This window comes from Cyprinus carpio, chromosome A5 (genome assembly GCF_018340385.1).
Source record: "Cyprinus carpio isolate SPL01 chromosome A5, ASM1834038v1, whole genome shotgun sequence".
NCBI lineage: Eukaryota > Metazoa > Chordata > Actinopteri > Cypriniformes > Cyprinidae > Cyprinus > Cyprinus carpio.
The window spans coordinates 24,907,802-24,924,012 of record NC_056576.1 but is presented as its reverse complement, the minus strand read 5'-3'; the positions used below and the strand labels follow the sequence as shown (position 1 = coordinate 24,924,012).

General features: G+C 37.6%; 1 protein-coding gene across 4 annotated transcripts in view; it reads left to right on the top strand.

The window, feature by feature from the left end:
* Nucleotides 1-16,211, top strand: part of LOC109078809 (rhotekin-like) — a 75,392-nt gene that overhangs the window by 38,957 nt on the left and 20,224 nt on the right. Inside the window, exon 1 of one of the 4 annotated variants that reach the window (XM_042757342.1) lies at nt 6,334-7,092. The exons of the other annotated variants lie outside the window; for them this stretch is intronic. Within the exon in view, the coding sequence (XP_042613276.1) occupies nt 7,069-7,092 (24 nt within the window). The 5' untranslated portion in view covers nt 6,334-7,068. Of the gene's footprint in view, nt 1-6,333; nt 7,093-16,211 lie in introns of those variants that run through there. 4 annotated transcript variants of the gene reach the window in all.

Here is a 16,211-nt window from a genome sequence, read left to right as displayed (position 1 = left end):
AAATCACTTTCACAATAAAGCTGCTTTAAATGAGCTGAGTACAGGTCATTTAAATTTAATTTTAAATAAAATTAAATAAAATTAAATTTTATCCTTTTCTTGGAAACTGATCTCTGGTCAGCCGCTCAGTACATAATGTGTCTCTGTGTCAGTAAGCAGATAAAATGGGCCGTGCCTTCATGAAGACTGGACACGTATGTATGTAATCTTGTTGTGATCAAGAATCCTTCAGGTTAATCCAACTTACTGTGCTGCTGTGTAGATGCTGCAGGACCTGTGTGCTGTCTCCCATTGGCTAAGGAATTGGGATGGCTAGTCTTAGGGATGAGCTGGCATCTGCTTTATAGATTAACCCTTTGTTTGGCAAACCACTTCACATGATATCTATCTGTCTGTCTATCTGTCTATCTATCTATCTATCTATCTATCTATCTATCTATCTATCTATCTATCTATCTATCTATCTATCTATCTATCTATCTATCTTATATTCTATAGTTATATCATTATTTGTCCATTAGGCCTACATTTAAGCCAGCATTTAAAGTTTGTCCTGACAAACTGCACTTTTCAAGTTAATATACATTTATACAAATATCTGTTATCAATGGAATTAAATAAGGTTTTTTTATTATTATTTTAATTTATTTTAATTCTGCTCCTTTACATTTAAATTTGAGTTGTAATTTTGCATCCTGTTTGCCACCACAATTCAGATGTAGGAATATAATTTTAATTTTAAAGACATTCTTAATTCATTTCTGAATGGTGCATAGCACTGCAGGGTACAAGAGAAAACAAAATGTTGCATAAAGTATGCTTCACTGTGAAATTCTTTTGTGGTTGTTTTTGCTGTTTTCAGGACGCTGCCAGTAGACTTTATATGATTTTAATTAATATTGTGGTGTCAATCATCTAACTGTGGAGTTTTTGCTGGGCTTTTTGCAATAATGCAAAAATCAATGCTTACAAAATCCTGTTAGTAAATCCACTGATTTAACACCACCGTTATCAGCTTGTGTTTTCAGCTCTACAATATTTTATCAGATTTTTTTTTCAGGGATATTGATGATTTCATCGATGTTATCATAACTGATCAGTGTAGAGTATTGTAATTGATTGATTTGTGAGTAATACGGGTAGAATTTAACAAATGTCAGCAAAGGGACACCAACCGAACGAAAGTCACAGCATATGGATTTGCATATACAGGCATCAAATATAATGAGTTGTGTGTATCTATACAAAAAATAGCAATATGTATGCTTGGATATGCTAGGTTTATGAGAATATATTGCAATTGGGGATTTGTTTCCTTTCCATCTGTGATGAAATAGGGAAGATTTTAAATATCTCATGTTGTGCTGCTCGTGTTGTGGTACTGTATGTGGTCAACTTCCAAACCACATGGCTTATTTCCTGCCTCAATGCACAGCCCCTCCTGAGGGCAGAAATGCTGGAATTTTGAAATTTATTGGTATAATAACAACAATACTGGAATGTGACACAGTACAATGCATCTGTGACACCAGGACTAGTCTGAACTTAACTAGTCTGTACTTAACTAGATGCACTGTTTTGGATGTGCTGTATATGGTGAGGCAGGAAACAAACTTCAGAAGCAAGGTCAACACCCCTCCGATAGGAAACAAGATTTTGTTTGCTTGGGAAAAAAAATTCCATCCAATGAGAAAGTAAATATGGTAGAAATGGGAAATTACAAGCCAATAAGGGAGAGTTAGAGAAGGTTGCAAAGACAAAACACCGAACCCGATGGACTCTTGTCAGACTCAGTTCATTTAACAGAGTTGGTCAAGTGAGATGAACCAATGGATTTAAGCATTTAATCTCTTTTATTTTAGTTGCATTAAAGCTTGCCATTTATACCTTCGATATCTGTTGTTGTGTTTGTCTCTATGTCCCAGCAGGCCATTCAGTGACCTTCTGCCCTCATGCACTGATGTCTGGAATTTCAATATTATTGTCCTCTGGATGTTTACTTTATGCTGACAAATACATAATGCACACACATTCCACAACACATGGCTTCCTGACTCAGTTTGTCTCACACTCCTTCTCATTTGGTCTTTCTTTCACTTCCACACAAGTACACGTATTAGCACAAGGCTAATTTTACTCCATGATGGCCCTGACACATTCTCTTGCTCTTTGTGACCAATAATACTCTCCATGGAAGTTAGTGCAGCTGTTGTTGAACGTATCTTATTTCTGCACTGATGATTCTTATGAAACCATTCCCTAACTGCTAAATATATGTTTCCACATGGGTGTTGACGTATATGTAACATACAGAACATCCTGAGGATGTGTGTGAAATGGTGTCAGGTCAAAAATCCTCATCCCGCTTTAAAGCTTTCTTTTATCTTTACTTGTTTCTCACCATATTCATCAATTTATGGAAGACAATTCCCTACTGCAACTCGCTTCCTTTTCTTTCTTTGTTTTCCCTTTCTCATTTACTTACTCTTCCGCTAACTCAATCCACTCAGCCTATCACCTCATATCCTTTACACTTATTCAAAATAGCACTCTTTTCATCTTTCTTTGACTTGTATGTTTCTCCTAAATCACCACAAAAGTATCCATATATTTTGGGAATACATGACTGGCTACATTCCTTCAAAACCTGATATGTGCTGCTTTGGGAACATTTTGTTGCACTTTTCAGGTGACACGCACACCAGAGGAGTTATAAAAATATTTATTTTTCTCCATTGCATTTGCAGATTTATTAAACAGCCCAGTGTCATAAAAACATGTATGTGGCTACATTATTGCAAAATGATATTGTGTTGCTTGTAGCACATTTTATTGCACATTCAGAGTGAACTCTCTAGTGACTGGTGCTGAATATCATATTTAATTTATCCAAAACCGTTACAGTTACTGTAGCAACATATTACATTGGTTGTTGTATGTATCATGGCAATTTGAAAATTAAATGCTCGATGAGTGGTGGTAAAATGTTAATTCTCTATCTTGTTTGAAATTAATCTACCCTCTACACTTAATCCTGCCCCAAACCGATAGTATTAACAGAAGCAAACATGCTTAAAGATAAAAACACATTTGCTGAACCTTTATGCTTGCGTTTACAAGGCTTTGAGCTCTTTTGTGGAGTATTGTGACTTGTGTTTCATGGGACTTGTACCTGGGCCAGTGCAGTGCTATACCAGGTGAGCTACAGAGCTATGTCTGAAAAGTTATACACATGGAGCTGGTTCTGTGATTCAAACATAAAAATGTAGGTAAGGGAAAAGTTATCGAAGAAAATGCACAGATAGTGTGATAAGGACCCTGATGCAAAACATACTGTAATATTATGCAAGGAACCATCTAATAATAAGTCTTTATTTATTTATAATGTGTTCCTGCAAGCATAATTTGGGTGAAATGGAATAAGCGGTTGGCATTTTATTGCCTCTAGTGTTCTTTTCAGCTGGAACCTGCTGTGAAATGTTTTTATAGGTATGTTTTTGCAGTTTTATAGGCATGAAGGCAGAGTCATGTAGTTCCAATGAGCCTGGTTTGAAATATTGTGTTATATAACTATATATTTGTCATATAATACAGTGTCACTCCACTCTTACTGTGTACTTTTGATTGTGTTTCAATTACATCAGACAGTTCTATAAAAGCCACCAGCAGCACACGGGGCCTCTCGGCATTCATCTTCATTCTGATTGCTCACTCCTCACCTATTTTCCACCTGGGTTAATACGACCTGCTGTGCCCCCTGGAACAGCCATCTGAAGTGGCTTAATGAATCTAAGCATGTCTGCCATAGTCCTGGCTTCAGTCCACCCTGAGCAAGCACTAGGCCTGTGTTTGAATCAACTACATTAAATTGTGTGAATCATGACAGGATTGGTGAAAATGCTACCGACTTGGGTTACCACATTAGACATGCACGAGCTGTGATTTATTATTATTATTATTACAAGATTGTTTGCTTTTCAGAAAACCACTAGATAATGAAGGCTCTCAGCATGAGCAGTTAATAACAGAGCAGAGGCCACTAAATCTGAATAAATGGACACAGAAAATTATTATTTTTCTGTTTGACATACAAATTCATACCCTTGTTTTGTAGCCATTTGTAAAACTGTTTAACCATATATGCCACTGAAGTCTTCTTAATGCAGTTTATCATGAAGTCTACCATGAAGTTCTGCATATAAATAGATTGTTCAGTGTTAGTTATCCATGGTGGAGTGTTTTCAGATGGTACTCAGAGTACCACTGAAGGAATACTGCTATATGGTACTTTGAAGCAGTTCAGGAAATACAACAGAATTGCTTTAAAATTGTTTAAGAAACAAAGTAATGTCATACTTTTAAAACTAATTTTGACAGGGGTCTGCAAAACGGTTCTAGGGGGTCTGTGTAACATTTTGGATAATAAAAGATAGAACAATATTTTAAAGAATTAAAAATAGAGGATTAATCTTTTTAAATGTCAGTAATCATAAGATTACTTGCTGTTAATCCGCTGACTGCTATTTTATTTATTTGTGTATATCAGTAACAGTAAGAAATAGTTGCTGTCATTGTCACTCACCTTTAGTTTGCTCACTATAACGTGTTTTCTAAGGCAATATTATCTATAAAGCTGCTGCTTATATTTTGTAAAGAACTACATTTACTGTGCTAAACACTTTTTGAATTGAATTAAAATGTTTCTTTCCAAGTTTATCCTTTTAACATCCCTGCTGAAAAAAAAAAAAAAAAAAAACAGCCTAAACTAGCTGGTTTAAGATGGAAGTAGCTGGTTTTAGCTGGTCTCCCAGCTTGACCAGACCAGCCTGACCAGCAAAAGAAGTGGCCAAACCCCCTCTAAAACGAGCCTGCTGTCCAGCTATGACCAGCTAAAACCAGCCAACCAGTTTAGGCTGGTTTTAGCTGGTTTCCTATGGAGACAGATAAGTCTCAAATATAATTCACGCAAAAAACACGATTCACACATGCGTAAACAATTTCCCATGCATGAAACCTAATTCACGTACACACAAAAAAAATTCACGTGCGTGAAAAAAAAAAAATATTCACAAAAAAGCAATTCACATGCGCAAAATAAAATTATATATTCATAAAATACATTTCACAAATGCAAAACACAATTCGTAGACATACAACTGTGCACAAAAACCTTTGAATGTTTAAAATGTACGAGTGTCTGAATGTACAAATCGTCATTTACTACGAATCCACTCGGATTTGTTTGTGTGTGTGTGTTTTTGAGACTTTCCTGGCAGAGCTCTCTCTCCCACGTGGGTCTGTCGTACTCTTTAGCCAATCAGATGCGAGCTAACCATTCAACCAATCATATCATAAGCCACCGAGAGTGCATTCAGAAGCTAGCCTCGCAGGCAATCGGGGAGACGTCAAGCCCATAGAAGCCCTGGCGTTACATTTTAAAATACTATACAAAATAATTAATCAGAATACTTACTCCTGCTCACTCACGCCAAAGAACTCCCCGCTCAAGCTCGCCGTCTCTGCATGATTAACGATGGCAGTTTGCACGCACAGCTACTAGAAGATTTACATCTGTCAGACAGGTTGCTGACGTCATCAAGCTTAGTTTGAGTCTGCGCGTCAGAAACGGAAGTTCTAAAAATCGTTAAAAATGGGCTTCACTTGTCTCAATTGAGTTCCAATTGGGTGGTCGCTGTGTCCATTTCTTTTACTGTCTATGGGATTATTGATGTAAAGGCTTAATTTCCGTTCTAATTAATCCATATTGCGCAAAAGGTGCGCAGAATCGTGCTCCTTGAATGCACTCTCAGTGGCTTATGATATGATTGGTTGAATGGTAAGCTCGCATCTGATTGGCTAAAGAGTACGACAGACCCACGTGGGAAGAGAGTTCTGCCAGGAAAGTCTCAAAAACACACACACACACACACACAAATCTGAGTGGATTCGTAGTAAATGACGATTTGTACATTCAGACACTCGTACATTTTAAACATTCACATACTTTTGTGCACAGTTATATATCTACGAATTGTGTTTTGCATTTGTGAAATGTATTTTATGAATATATATTTTTATTTTGCGCATGTGAATTGCTTTTTGTGAATATATATTTTTTTTTCACGCACGTGAATTTTTTTTTGTGTGTACGTGAATTAGGTTTCATGCATGTGAAATTGTCTACGCATGTGTGAATCGTGTTTTTTGCGTGAATTATATTTGAGACTTATCTGTCTCCATAGTTTCCTCCCCCAGCAGGGATTACACTAACTGAATAGAAATAAAGTTAAAAAGTTTGAAAACTCCTGCGTAAATATGCAATATGGGTTCAATCAAAGTGTGAGTCTGCACGTGCATCTCTAAACATGAATCTCTTTGCAACTATGTCTCTTTGGACTCTCGCTGCTCTATAAAGATTTAATTGGTTTAACCCACGTGCTGATCTGAACCATATTCTCACCTGCTCCACTGCGGCGCGTTATTCCGAGCACTCACTGCTATTGTTATAGAGGTGATGTAATTCACCGTGGACTTGAAGCGGACGCGGACGGAAGATGGTTATGAGGAGAAAGACAGAGATTACTGTGGTCCAGCGAAGCCTAGACTGCTTTGTTTTGATCGCGCGAGCAAAATTCCACTAGGGCGCGCGGGATGTATTTGTATCTTTGTTTATATGCTTTTTAGGAAAACCTGCAGTTTTTCGATAAACCTCCCGGACCGACACTGTAAACCTACAGAAGTAAGCAGCCCCGCCGCCCCCTCTCCAGCCCCACTGGTTGGCTCTCCCTCACTGCAGCTCGTATGACCCCATCTGGACTGCAGGGAGAGAGAGAGAGAGCGCGCGCGCGGCTTGCGATGACAGCTGAGAGATGAGCACAGCCACAGATGACCGTGTCAAACACCGACGGTCCCGGGCAAGCGTTCTTACTAACGCTGTGACACAGTCACGTACTGTTTGTTGCGGAGGAATGGACATTTGATCACTTCAGAGTTCCCGTGAATGGGGTGGATTGCGTAAGACCGCGCTGTGATTTCGGAGTTCCAGTTTCTTCGAACGACTCTTCAAACATGAATAATACGAAGAATCAGCGAGTAAGTGACGACGTTTCGCCGTGTGCACTCACAGATTTGATCACGATGGGATATTTTGCGTGTACTGTCAGGGTTTGTGTTGTAAATGTGGTTTATGTCGTAAATATACTTCAGTTTGATTTTAATGCATCTGCGTGAAGGATGTTATATTATCTCAGGTAGCGGTGAGCGTTTATGTGCAGGTGCGCGTGCAGCAGCAAGGTCAGAAACCCACGCGCACTCAATACCCGCATACACGAGATGATGCGCGGAGGAGGCTTGTCATTTCAGCCTGTATCACACTATATTTTCTTTTGGTGTGCTATTGTTGTTTAGAAATTTAGCCATTATATCTATTAATTGTTTTAAAAAGTTAATTAATTTTTAATCCAATGATTTTCCAATCAATATTAAGTTATGTTGGCCATAAAGAAGGACTGTATATATTTCTTAATGACAAGATGCACAACATGCATTGCCAAAACAGAACAATGGCAATTTAAATTATGAAATAACATTCCTATTAAATTGTTTTAATGATTGCACAGGATGGATTGTGGCAGGAAATCATTATTCTTGAAACAGTGATTCTATTGTACTGCAGTAACTGAACTCTGTAATGGGAGTGGAGTTTTCCAGCAAAAAACACTCTAATGATGGGTCTTTTTGGGCCCATTGCAAAACTTTCTCTTGATGTGTTTTCTTAGAGGGTTTGTAATGGAACCAGAGAACTACTTTTGTAGGTTTGGGTTGAGACCCTTTAAGTCTTCTTACACAGTTGATGGCTGAGAGGGCATTAGCTGTTAAACCTCTGAGTATAGTGTTGACATGCACATGAGGTCTGTTTACTAAAGAGCACTGCAGGTTATTGATGTCAGATTTGTAAAAGTAAGTTAGTCAAACTGGTTTGAATCAAACTGGTTGGTAGACAAATTGCTTCTGAATCTGATATTTTCAGTGAGTCAGTTGAACTGGTTCATATCATATCATTCTATATAAAAGAACCACTGAATCGTCGATTCCTGCTTGGTCTGCAATAGTGTAATGGAATGGTCCGATGATGTATCATGTCCTTGCAAATAGGGTGCACTGAAGTATGCAAATACATACATTGGTAGGACAGCCTATCGTAGCCCTCAGACCAAGGGATATGATTGGAGGAACGTTTTATGATCCTACACCTTCCACAGATTATATATAATACATATAAATACATTTTGACCACTTAACTTAGTGATTGTTATCAGGATGTGAAGAGACTTTCAACCAGCATAACAAAAAAAGTTCTTGAACCAAATCACCTACCCTGCCTTAAAGTCATATAAATCTGCACAATCCTGTAAATTTTCAGAGGTCTCAAAATTAGTCCACAATCTTTGCCACACTATATCAGAACTTAAACCTGAGGCGCTCCCCTATCCAAACATTCAGATTATCTCTTCTTTCTGTTTCACTTTTTTTCCGTTTACTGTGTTGTTGTGAAGGTTCAATGTCAGGACCGTGTTATACCACTGGCAGTCTGATGCAGAAAAGGTCAGGTTTGAAGAGACAGTCAGACCCAGAGACAGCTTGCTCTTTTCGCTATGAAGATTTCTTGAATTGTTTTAAATCATTTTTTTGTTCGTGACCCTTAACGTGGTGTTTTTTCTCTCAGGAATTTAATCAATGAAGATCAATGTGGGAATGTTTGGTGGCTTGTCATGATGTACAGGATTCAGTTCAGTCCTGCTAGCTGCTGCTGCTGCAGTCAAATCATTACCGTCTAGTCTGACTGCATTTAGAGAATCAATATTTGCCGAAGAGATGCTGTTTCTTCCTCCCAATTGTCTTCAGAGATGCAGCTACAACATAGGAGCTGCACAACATTGCCTCTTGTGAAATCGCAGCTTTAGACTGTATTTGTAAATTGCATTCTGTGTGATGGATGTTATGTTATCTCAGGTAGCGGTGAGCGTTTGTGTTGTCGCAGTGCGCGTGCAGCAGCAAGGTCAGATACCCACGCGCAAAGTCGCATCAATACCCGCATACCCCCCACGAGATGATGCGCGGAGGAGGGCTTGTCATTTCAGCCTGTTATCACACTATATTTCCCTTTTGGTGTGCTATTGTTGTTTAGAAATTTAGCCATTATATTATTAATTGTTTTAAAAAAGTTAATTAATTTTTTAATCCCGTGATTTTCCAATCAAGATTATGTTGTGGCCATAAAGAAGGACTGTATATATTTCTTAATGACAAGATGCACAACCATGCATTGCCAAAACAGAACAATGGCAATTTAAATTATGAAATAAACATTCCTATTAAATTGTTTTAATGATTGCACAGGATGGATTGTGGCAGGAAATCATTATTCTTGAAACAGTGATTCTATTGTACTGCAGTAACTGAACTCTGTAATGGGAGTGGAGTTTTCCAGCAAAAAAAACACTCTAATGATGGGTCTTTTGGGGCCCATTGCAAAATTTCTCCTCTTGATGTGTTTTCCTTAGAGGGTTTAGTGTTTAATGGAACCAGAGAACTACTTTTGTAGGTTTGGGTTGAGACCCTTTAAGTCTTCTTACACAGTTGATGGCTGAGAGGGCATTAGCTGTTAAACCTCTGAGTATAGTGTTGACATGCACATGAGGTCTGTTTACTAAAGAGCCACTGCAGGTTATTGATGTCAGATTTGTAAAAGTAAGTTAGTCAAACTGGTTTGAATCAAACTGGTTGGTAGACAAATTGCTTCTGAATCTGATATTTTCAGTGAGTCAGTTGAACTGGTTCATATCATATCATTCTATATAAAAGAACCACTGAATCGTCGACTCCTGCTTGGTCTGCAATAGTGTAATGGAATGCGCCGATGATGTATCATGTCCTTGCAAATACGGTGCCACTGAAGTATGCAAATACATACATTGGTAGGACAGCCTATCGTAGCCCTCAGACCAAGGGGATTTGATTGGAGGAACGTTTTATGATCCTAACTTGATGTGAAGAGTGTTTTTATTTATTTATGTGAAGAGTGTTTTTATTTATTTAGTGATTGTTATCAGGATGTGAAGAGACTTTCAAACCAGCATAACAAAAAAAGTTCTTGAACCAAATCACCCTTCCCTGCCTTAAAGTCATATAAATCTGCACAATCCTGTAAATTTTCAGAGGTCTCAAAAATTAGTCCACAATCTTTGCCACACTATATCAGAACTTAAACCTGAGGCGCTCCCCTATCCAAACATTCAGATTATCTCTTCTTTCTGTTTCACTTTTTTTCTGTGTTGTTGTGAAGGTTCAATGTCAGGACCGTGTTAAACCACTGGCAGTCTGATGCAGAAAAGGTCAGGTTTGAAGAGACAGTCAGACCCAGAGACAGCTTGCTCTTTTCGCTATGAAGATTTCTTGAATTGTTTTAAATCATTTTGTTCTTGACCCTTAACGTGGTGTTTTTTTTTTCTCTCCGGAATTTAATCAATGAAGATCAATGTGGGAATGTTTGGTGGCTTGTCATGATGTACAGGATTCAGTTCAGTCCTGCTAGCTGCTGCTGCTGCAGTCAAATCATTACCGTCTAGTCTGACTGCATTTAGAGAATCAATATTTGCCGAAGAGATGCTGTTTCTTCCTCCCAATTGTCTTCAGAGATGCAGCTACAACATAGGAGCTGCACAACATTGCCTCTTGTGAAATCGCAGCTTTAGACTGTATTTGTAGAATTCATGTCACAGTTGCATTTTGATTTTGAGATAAAATATCTTATATATCTCCATAAATTATGCATGGAACTGCATTATTAAGCATTAATTTCAACTTATTTCAAATAACTGTCTCTTAGACCATTATTCAGTTCGGATTTAACTTCCACGTGTCATGGGAGACTCTCAAAGCAGCTAGACCATTTACTGTCAAGCAAGACAAGTGTATATTTTTCATTCTGACAGTGCCATTTATGTGCACAGACAAGAGAATGACAAAGAAGTGTAGATGGTTTGGGACAGAGACAAAGAGATGGACGGGAGAAATTTCACCATTATAGGCTGCATAGGTGATGGAAGCGGCCCTGTCACTGTGTCTGCCAGTCTGAGGTTGAAATGCCAATGTGTTCACCAAACTGGAGCACTGCTGAATTCTCAGCTTCACTCACACTCACATAGCCCATATGGAAGTGTGTATTCATGAGTGCGTGCTCATATGTTTGTGTGTGTGTGAGTGGAACCAGTAAGCTGCTGTAACAGTTTTAAGGCCTATTCACAACAAAAGGAAAACTAAAAGAGTGAATCTAACTGTATCAGCTGTTGGTGATGCAAAAAAAATTTTGCATCACCAGAGGGCAGTGTGTCTAGGTTATTAATGTGTACTGCTGTTTTTTTATCAATATACAGTAGATCTTTATTTTTAAAATGGCATTTCAACCAGAGGAACCAGAGGATAATTCCTACCAATTTAGCTGATTTTTTAAAGTACAAATGTAGTTGCCAGATGAACACAAAGAATAATATTTGGTCATTTTGTATTTATATGCAACAGTATTACAATTTACTAAACCTTTTAATGTATGAAAATGTCTGTGAACATTTTTGAATCAAATAGAATTTGATAATAAAAAATAAGAATTGTTTCGACTGATTTGCATAAATAAACTAAAAAAAACTTATATACTGTATATTATATGTTATGTAGGCTATGCATGTGTATGTCAGGGAGGCACATTCTCAGAAAAGGCAGCGAATTATTGTGTTGGAGACAGTATTTGTGGGAGGGATATTTTTAATGGAGTTATTAAATATTTATGTGTCAAAGCTGTGTTTTCATACTCAAGTTAGAAAACAGCATTCTGCTGTAGTAGTGCTGCTAGAGGGCAGTGTGTCTAGGTTATTAATGTGTACTGCTGTTTGTGTGTGTCAGTGGCTCTGTGTGCTTTATCTGGAGGTGGTTGCCTTGAGCATATGAGGATCCACACTCAAAAGACCAAAATCCCACACAAGCAGCCTATTTTATGAGTTTAATCAGAGCATGCTCCTCAGGGGTCTTTTGCCTTATAGCTCACTGATGTCTTTTTTGCAAAGCGAAAATGCAGTTTAAACTTAGTTTGCCACTAAACTGCTGGGCTGGTATTTCAGCACGGGAGGGTGACATGCTGGTTGTAAATGACTACTACAGCCACAGGTATTAATCATACTTGCTTGGAATTTACAACAGCTTTCTGCTGAGTGTTAATTTCTAAAGAATGTTTAGTTTCTTGAGAATGCGACTTCACTGTAGACTGTGTGCATTATTTGAAAAAGACACTAAGCCAGTGGTTCTCAACCTTTTTGACTCCAAGGATCCCCATTGTCCAAGACAGTTTTCCACAATATATGGCTAATTTATTTCCTCTGGTACTTGTGATGACAAAACTGCTTGCTTTCATACTTTTTTAAAACAGGAACTTAAAGTGTGTCAGTGGATTAAAATAATTTACTGTATGCTCTTCAGGACAAACAGCAGTTGTTTAGGGTACAAATTATGACTTGTGCAATGCTTGAGTTGCCTTCATTTGTGATTGATACCAAAAAGACTGTTTATGAGAAGTGTGCCATCATTTTTCTAGTAATTGGACAATTTTTGTTTGCCTGACTGTAAAACTGGCCAAAATTAGCCTCATAAATGTACCTTGAAGGAGAATCTGAGCCATATCTACAGATCAGAATATCACAGAGAATTGAAGTTGGCCTGGTTTGACTTGGGCATATATGCAACCGGTTAGCAACACTCTAGCAACCGCAAAGAACACATTAGCTTCTGCTTTATTCGCAAAAATCTTTTATTTGGTAAAGCTGTGCTAATAGAGATTTTTATGTACATTTTCTTTTAATTTCTTTGGCTGCAGTAGTTGATCATATGATAATCAGATGATGGAGAAAAGCATTATAACTGTTCAGAGAAGTGTTTTTTTGGCATATAAAAGAACTGATTCAGGTGCCAGGATGCAGTTCCAGCAATATATGCAAGATCATGTTTCTCCGAATCCTAGCACTCAGAACCAGTCTGCATAATGGAGATTTTAGGGCATTTTTGTGCCGTTATTTGATTTGCATAATTCCTTTAGTTCAGGTGCTAAAAATCATAAAAAGCAAGAAAAATCTACTTCCCTCCACAAATAAACACTATCAGGATGTGCTCTTCACTGTGAGTTTCCCCCAGTCTTCTGTTTCTCTCCCTCTTTGGTCTTGCTTCAGTGAGCTATTCTAGATACTGGAAAATACACAGACCACACTGAGACCTGCATTTCTGCTATATTTGTCCTGCTGCTTTCTGTGTATGCCTGGATGTGTTTGACCTACCAAAACTATATGTGTGTTACTAGAGTACATCTTTTTGAAAGAACTGGTGCAGATGCCCTCCTATGTCTTAAAATATCTCTCTTTCTACATTCACATCACACTTATCCTTTTTTTCCCAGTTCTTTCCCAGTCCTGCTGTGACCTGCTCTTAAAGTGCTTGAGAAAGATCTCAGAGAAATGCATGTCTGTCTATGTATTTGCATGTTTAAGAAATCTGCTGGGTCCATCCATCTATTTCTGTCGTTTCCAGATTGTGTGTAAACAGAACTCGAAATAAATCTATATTTGTTATTGCCAAGATTAAGTTAAATGTGCACTCTTTATTTATTCATTTATTTATTGTTCCATAGATAGAAAAAGTTTACACATAAATGTATAGAATTAAAAAAAAAATGTTTAAAATGTACTAGGATAGAACTCAGAATCCCATCAACCCTACAAGAGACAAACAGTTTGGAAAAAAAATGAATGTTTATAATTCTCTCACCTAAGTCATATCAGTAAAAACTGTTTTATTTTACATGGAGCAGGTCAACGAGGGTGACCATGTTGTGATAACATGATGAGCTAAGGGTCTCCGTAACTGGAAAGTTTTATTGAACATTTTCATTAATGGAAAAATTAAATCAGGGCTGACAGTGTTATTGATAACTAAAAAGCTTTTGTTTTGTGTGATTTTACATCTGCACCATTAGGTGTCAGTACAAATCTGAAATGACTGCCATATTTGTTTATATAAAAACAAAATCTGAAAGGTATGTGGATTGTATAATGAATGAGATTGTCTTTACCCATGTAGCTTGCATTAGAAATAGATACTAGAACTAGAAGGACATACTGTAAACTGCACACAAGCTGTACACATTCTTTATTGATTGCACATATTGGTGTGGTTTACTAGCAGTGCTCATTCACAGACAAAAAGCTTTATATTACTAAACACTAGTCCTCAGAATGATAAAATGATGCTGTGTTTGAATTTTAATTCAGCTTTGAGCTTGTTGACTAATGGCCTCTCTCTTTCTCTCACTCCCTGATAATTGCTTATGCATACACTCTCCTTTACAATCATCTTTTCAAATCTGCAGATTTTCTCTCCTGGTCTACCCTTCCTGACCAAAGCCCATTTCAGTTTGAGCAGGACCTGCTGTAATGATAAGTGAATGACAGGACAGTGCTTTATGTACTAAAGAGGATTTAGTGGATGTCATTGAGGATTTAAATGAATGAGTGTTAGTGGAATGATGTGAAATGGATTTTGAATGACTCATGCACAGTTCATAACATTCATAACAGTTGGAGCTGATCATTATTTGGTTGTTAAATGTTTCATTGTATATACCTTTTAAAGTAAGGGGTCTCCAAACTCAGTCCTGGAGTCTTACTACTAGCCTAGAAACTTCCAGGCAGGTTTGTTGAGGCAAGATGGAACTAAACTCTGCAGGACACTGGCCCTCCAGGACCGAGTTTGGAGACCCCTGTTTTAAAGGTTTGAGGTCAGTAAGATTTTACAGTATTTTAAAGGAATTAATACTTTATTTTAAGAGTTTTCTATTCATTATAGAATCCTGAAAAAAATTATTATGATTTCCACAAAAATATTAAGCAGCTCAACAGTTTTCAACATTTATAAAAATAAGAAATGTTTCTCAAGTACCAAATCAGCATATTAGAATGATTTCTGAATGGTCATGTGACACTGAAGACTGGAGTAATGATGCTAAAATTCAGCTTTGATCACAGGAATAAATTACATTTTAAAATATATTCAAATGAAACAATTAAATAGATAACAGTTATATTAAATTTGAATAGTTCACTGGTATACTATTTTTTTAGCAAATAAATGCATAAGAGACTAAAACATTTTTAAAATCTTGCTGACATACTCAAATGTTATATAAAATGTTTTTGTGTGTATGTGTGTGTGTGTGTAGATGTTCATGGCAAGTAAATATTGAAACCTGTATCCACCTCTTGGGAAGTCTTTTTCTCCATTTCTATTTTTCCCCGGTTAGGTCGGCTCATGGCAGCTGAGTTTGTGTGCTCAGCAGGGCAGTTAATCCCACCTGAAGACCTGCACTTTAATAGACATGCTAATGAAGATCTCCCAGCACTAGTACACCAGTCACACAGCTGCGTTTGTGCATTAATTAATGAACCAGTAGTGTATTGGGAAAACCATAACAAAGGGGCTCACTGGTTTGTTGGAGCACTTGCTTTTGGCATCAGATACAAAGATGCAAAGCACAAAGCCTGTTTCTTTGTTACTGTAAATGATCCCAGTGAATGTCTGGAAGCTTGAACTTCTCATTTAGTCTTGGTTAGTGGCAACTGTGAGTGTACAAAGCAGGCTGAAGTCGATTCTAGAGGGGGTCTTTCTGCTGTTTAAGCTCTATGCGCACACACTCTCAGCCTTGATCTTAATGAGGCACAACAGCTTGGTTACGCACAGTCTGAGGGAGCATTCAACAAAACAGCACACAGAGCATGATGGGGGGACAGAGAAATGTTTACTATAATTAAAGTAATGAACTTTATCTGCTGGTGTTTCTGATTTGTGGGGCAATAATTTTAGAAGTTTGTTGCTCATTTTGGAGGCCCAAAGGGGTCGATAATTCGTGGAGAAATTTATTAATTTACATTTTCATACATTTCAATAGCAGCTGCTCGGCTGGTGCTCTCTGGAAATATGCAATTTGAAATCTGCCATCTTTGCTCATGTAAGTTCAGTACCGAACATTTTTCTGCCCAGAGAGTGTGCAGTCTTCCAGCAGGAGTGAACAGGGTCTTGCTAACCAGCCAAAATGTGACCTTTTGAATCAATGAATTGGA